Source organism: Sardina pilchardus, chromosome 6 (assembly GCF_963854185.1).
Source record: "Sardina pilchardus chromosome 6, fSarPil1.1, whole genome shotgun sequence".
NCBI lineage: Eukaryota > Metazoa > Chordata > Actinopteri > Clupeiformes > Clupeidae > Sardina > Sardina pilchardus.
Window position 1 is genome coordinate 18,704,159 of NC_084999.1, and position 5,000 is coordinate 18,709,158.

A 5,000-nucleotide genomic window follows, 5' to 3' on the forward strand; every position below is an offset into this window, starting at 1 on the left:
CCCAACTACCCCGTGAATTACGACAACAACCATGAGTGCATCTACAGTGTGCAGGTCCAGACAGGGAAAGGCATCAACATCTCTGCCAGCTCCTTCCATCTTGCCCAAGGTGACATCCTCAAGGTAAGCAGAGCAAACAAAAGCAGGGCTCAACCAAAACGGCTCATTTAACAACAGCCTTCACAGACTGAGTCCGTCACATAGGTCAAGATCTTGTTTGAAGGCTCCGTTTTTGAATGGAGTCGCTCAGTGCAAATGTCTGCTCTTGGGTCTAATTGTAAGTGCTAATTATTTATTAAATAAGTATGCTAGCAAATAGTTTCAGTTACTCATCCTAACAACTGGAAAAAGGCACCTGCATCTTTTATAGCTTATATAAAAAATAACTTAGTCAGAATACAGAGAAACATTGTGGAGCAAATACATCAATTCAGTGGATGGTCTAACTAAGCAGATATCTATCCAACTCTTAGACATACAAAATATATTCCAACGATCAATAGTCCTCACAAAGCTGTGGTACTGTATGTCAGTGCAGCAGCCAAGACAACTGTCAGACATAGCCTATCCAATAGTCTTGACAAAGCTGTGGGGTATGGATTCCATGTGTTAAAGACGCTAACGAACTTGTGTGAACTTGTCTTCCCCAGCTCTACGATGGTCAAGACAACTCGGCAGACGTCCTCGGCACATTCTCAGGGACGACCATGGTGGGCGTGTCTCTCACCAGCACGTCCAATCACCTCTGGCTGGAGTTCTACTCTGATCAGGACGCCACCGCTGAAGGCTTCAAGCTCATTTACTCCAGTGAGTTATCCGCGTGACCCGACCTTCGCCAAGGTCAAGCACCGAGATTCAGTTTCAATTATTCCTCTTAAAGCCTATTTGTAAAAGTTTTTTTTTTTCCCCCGAGGGGAGGGAAGGACTGATCTTTTTTCCATGAAGAAGTCTCTGAATCATCTCTTAAGACTTAAGCTCTACTTATCATTCTCCCTGTCTCGTTCTGCCTGCCCCTATGTTCCACCCTCTCTCTCTCTGTCTCTCTCTGTCTCTCTCTCTCTTTCTTTCTTTCCTTCTTTATTTCTCTTTCTCTGTTTCCTGCCTCCCTCCCTCCCACTGTGTTCCACTTCATTAAAGACTGACCTGTGAAATTCGATTCCATTTCAGATTGACCCTAAATCCGAACCACTTAATGATTTTAATAGAGCGTCCATAGTTTTTCTCTGGAGGAGTAATTGCTTTTTTCCCTCCTGACTTCAGAAAGGGAGAGCTAGCGCTTGTAGGCACAAGGTGCAAGCAAACTTTGAGTGTTACACTGAAAGGGCAACATGCAAAGATTATAGGATAATAATCAAGTAACTGAGCTAGTCATTAGTCTTAATGAGAACATTATAACCTCTCCACCGCCGCGTTACGTAGCAGGTGTTGATTTGGGTGAATTATCCTCTCCTAATAGATGTCTAATTACAACTGCAGCCCATTACAAACGGCCAGAGAATTACTGACTAGCATGACGTTTTGTCTCCCATAGGATTGTTTTTTGAATGATGTGAGTCTCTGACTGTGCTGTACGTCCTGGGTAAAGCAGTTCTCCTCAGAAGGCAAAAACACAATCTCTCGCTGCCCTTCTCAAATGATTAGCTGCTAGCCCTACCCGAGGTTGTTTTTTTTTTGTCTGAACCATGGAAAGCTCTGCTCAAGTTTGCAGCGCTACATGAATCTGGGCTGATTGATTGATCGATGATTGATTGGTCGTCTTGGGGAATGCCAAGGGTAGAAGGGGGTTGGCTCCTGGTCTGAAACAAGAGACGGTAGGCTACCAGCTTTGAAACACAAGCCTCCCTCATCCTCCCCTCTGCTCACCCCACCCCCACCATCACCCCCCCCCCCCCCCACCCTCATATTTCCACCCCCTCTCCCAGAGGAAAGTGTAGATGTAATCTTCTTAATGGAGCCTCTAACTGTTGTAATTTATACTGCTTGTGATTCTTGTAAGACTGTCATAACATTTGGCATGGGGAGAGGGAAGAAATACAGCTCCCCGGGCCGGCGTATTCGCCGCGGGTGACGAGGCTCCCAGTCAGACGGCCTGTAATTATCTGGGCCATGTCGTGACAAAAATGATATGGGAGCCCGCAATGGAGATTTGTCCAAGTGATTGACGGGGCATGCGGCGCCAAGGCTGTACCAGCGAGGCCCTGGACCGAATGACCACATGCGAGTCGCCCGGGCTGACACAGCCGGTGAAAATAAGCGCCGGTGCAAATAAAAGACATTACTGTAGCCGATCGATAGATCACGGTTGGAATTCTAGGAGCAGGAGAGGAATCGCCTTCGGCAGCCGTCGTAATTGTGATAATGAATGTGTTGACGACTCTGGGTTTGCTGCTGGATTTCGTGACTGAAACTGGCTGGCTCCGTCCACCGGTTGGGGGGGGGGGGCGAAACCGCGGCAGGATTTTTGTGTGGAGATGTGTTCTGTGCGCTGTTTGCAAGCAACGCTTTGCTTGTTTACCTCAGAGGTACCGTAGGTGTTCGCTGCCTAACCGTGTCATCGATGTTAAGACGACGCAGCTCGCTCGAGCTGCTCTCGCCCTCCACGCCACAGCGCACACGCTCTGTAATTGGATGAGTACTTGACTCTTAATTGACAGCGTACTACGCAGTCGAAAGACGAGAGCGTAGCTCAGTGGAAAAGAACTACGAACTTAAACGCATTGCTATATCTGTTTGATTACGACTCGTAATCGCACCTGTTGCACTTTGCTCTTCTCATCCTGCGGCTGTAGTTTCTCACGGAGACTAATCCCGAGTAGCCCTGTGTGTACGTTATGCTGTCTGCCCTCAAACTCACTCCTAATGAGTTAATTAGCCGTGTCATTATTTTGCTAATTAAGATTTAATGACTTGACTGATATTATTTATTCTGGTATTCTCTGTAATTACCTTTAATGTTGGAAACGCCGAACACAGGAAATTACATTACATCTCGTTTGTACCACTTACAGGTTGCACTGGCAGAGAGGCTGGTGCAAGCAGCATGTGGTTCCTATTCACACACACACACACACACACACACACACACACACACGCACACTCACACACGCACACACACTTGCTTACTTGCACATGCGCACACACACACACGCACTCACACACACATAACGCTCAGACACACACCGCTCGCACACACACACACACACACACACACACCGCTCACACACACACACACACACTGCTCACACACACACACACACACACACACCGCTCACACACACACACACACACACACACACTGCTCACACACACACCCCGCTGAGTGCTTGGCATCTCCGTTCTGCTGGAATAGGTAGTCTGTCAGTGTCTTTGTGCAGCTGATGCAAATGTCTCCCTCTCTCTCCTCTTTCACCCAACTCTCTCTCTCTCTCTCTCTCTCTCTCTCTCTCCCTCCCTCTCTTTCTTGTGCGAAAGGTTTCGAGCTCTCCCACTGTGACGACCCGGGCGTGCCCCAGTTCGGTGCCAAAGTCAGCGACCAGGGCCACTTCGCCGGCAGCGCCGTCACCTACAGCTGCGATGCCGGCTACCGTCTCCATGGCAGCAGCATCCTCAGGTGCATGACGGGCGAGCGGCGGACGTGGGACCACCAGCTCCCCTCCTGCATAGGTGAGGGGGGGGGGGGGGCATTGATATGCAGACAGCACCCTGCAGGCGCCTGACGCCACGGCCGGCTACGCGGCTCTCTAATCCTCTGGATTTAGCCCGACATGGACTTCTCCTTAATTGGGCCTTGTTAAAAAAGAGGAAATGCGGGTTCCTGCCTGCGCGTGCTGACAAAGAGCTTTTGTGTTTTTCGCTCGTGTATAATTCGCAGTGCTCTTTAACGCACGCCTCTGTTTGGATTTGTGCTTTAGGCTGAAGTGGTTGCGGGGAGCTGCTTATGTGGGAACATATTTACACATCCAAACTAGCTTTGTTTTTGTTATCCGCACAGATAGTAGTATGCATTGGATATAAGGCTTGCGTGCGTAGTAGACAAGCTCGCTGAGTCACAAGAAGAGATTGTATGCCTACAGAGGGACGGTGCCAAGCTTTCTGTAACGTGCTTCTCTGTAAGCTATTCTTATTTTTGAATTAAATGAGATGCAGTGTTATCTATTGAGATCTTTAGATCTGCTGATGAACGCATCTTTTAACACTCGAAGGTGCGGGCGCGCATAGGTCGAGGGAAGTTTAACGCGATGTGAAATTAATAGGCACCTAATGAATTGTTTCTTTTTAACAAATACCTCGCAGTGTTGGGCAAAGTCCCAGCCATCAGCTGGCATGGCCAGTCGTTTTTTGCCAGTCGCAGCACTCCCACTCTCTCTCTGCCTCTCACAATTGAATCCAATTGATTTCCGATAATATTCCAAAACGAGCAGGTTACATGTCATCAAAGGCAACACTCAAACTGTTTGCCCCTCCAGCACTATAGGCAGCACAACCCAATTGGCCGTTGCTGCCACGGCCGGTCTGTTTGTGTGTGTGTGTGTGTGTGTGTGTGCGTGTGTGTGCGCGCACCTGCTCCCTAATGCAGCAAAAACATCACTCGGCATAAGTGTTTTCCCTAAAGAGCGTGCGCAGGTGCGGAACAGCCCGGCGGCAGAATACACCTCTGGCTGGGAGGCTGGCTCCAGGCCACGTAACTATGATAGCACGCTCTATTGGGAATAACGTCCCACCCCCCCCCCCCTCTCCCCTCCCTTTCAGGGCCAATTTTCATTTTTTTTCTTTTTAGGTGGTTAAATATTTTATTCAAAAAACAAACCCTGCAGATGCGAGTGGCATTCTTCTCCGTGTTGTGCCACTGGTGAAGATGGAGAGGGGATGCTCACCAAGTTTGGGAAATGAATAATTCAGGTGCAGGTGGATGAGTGCAGCTCAAACAGAAAGGGAGGATGTGGGGGAGCCCAGTATGCTAAGCTAGACTTGATGTTTACCCGTCCATGTGTCCCTATACT

At 48.7% G+C, this 5,000-nt stretch overlaps 1 protein-coding gene across 1 annotated transcript in view; it reads left to right on the plus strand.

The window, feature by feature from the left end:
* Positions 1–5,000, plus strand: part of csmd3a (CUB and Sushi multiple domains 3a) — a 191,899-nt gene that overhangs the window by 77,964 nt on the left and 108,935 nt on the right. Inside the window, exons 22-24 of the mRNA XM_062539706.1 lie at positions 1–123; positions 651–807; positions 3,472–3,663. The exon at positions 1–123 is cut by the window's left edge and continues 47 nt beyond it. Of these exons, the coding sequence (XP_062395690.1) occupies positions 1–123; positions 651–807; positions 3,472–3,663 (472 nt within the window). The remainder of the gene's footprint in view (positions 124–650; positions 808–3,471; positions 3,664–5,000) is intronic.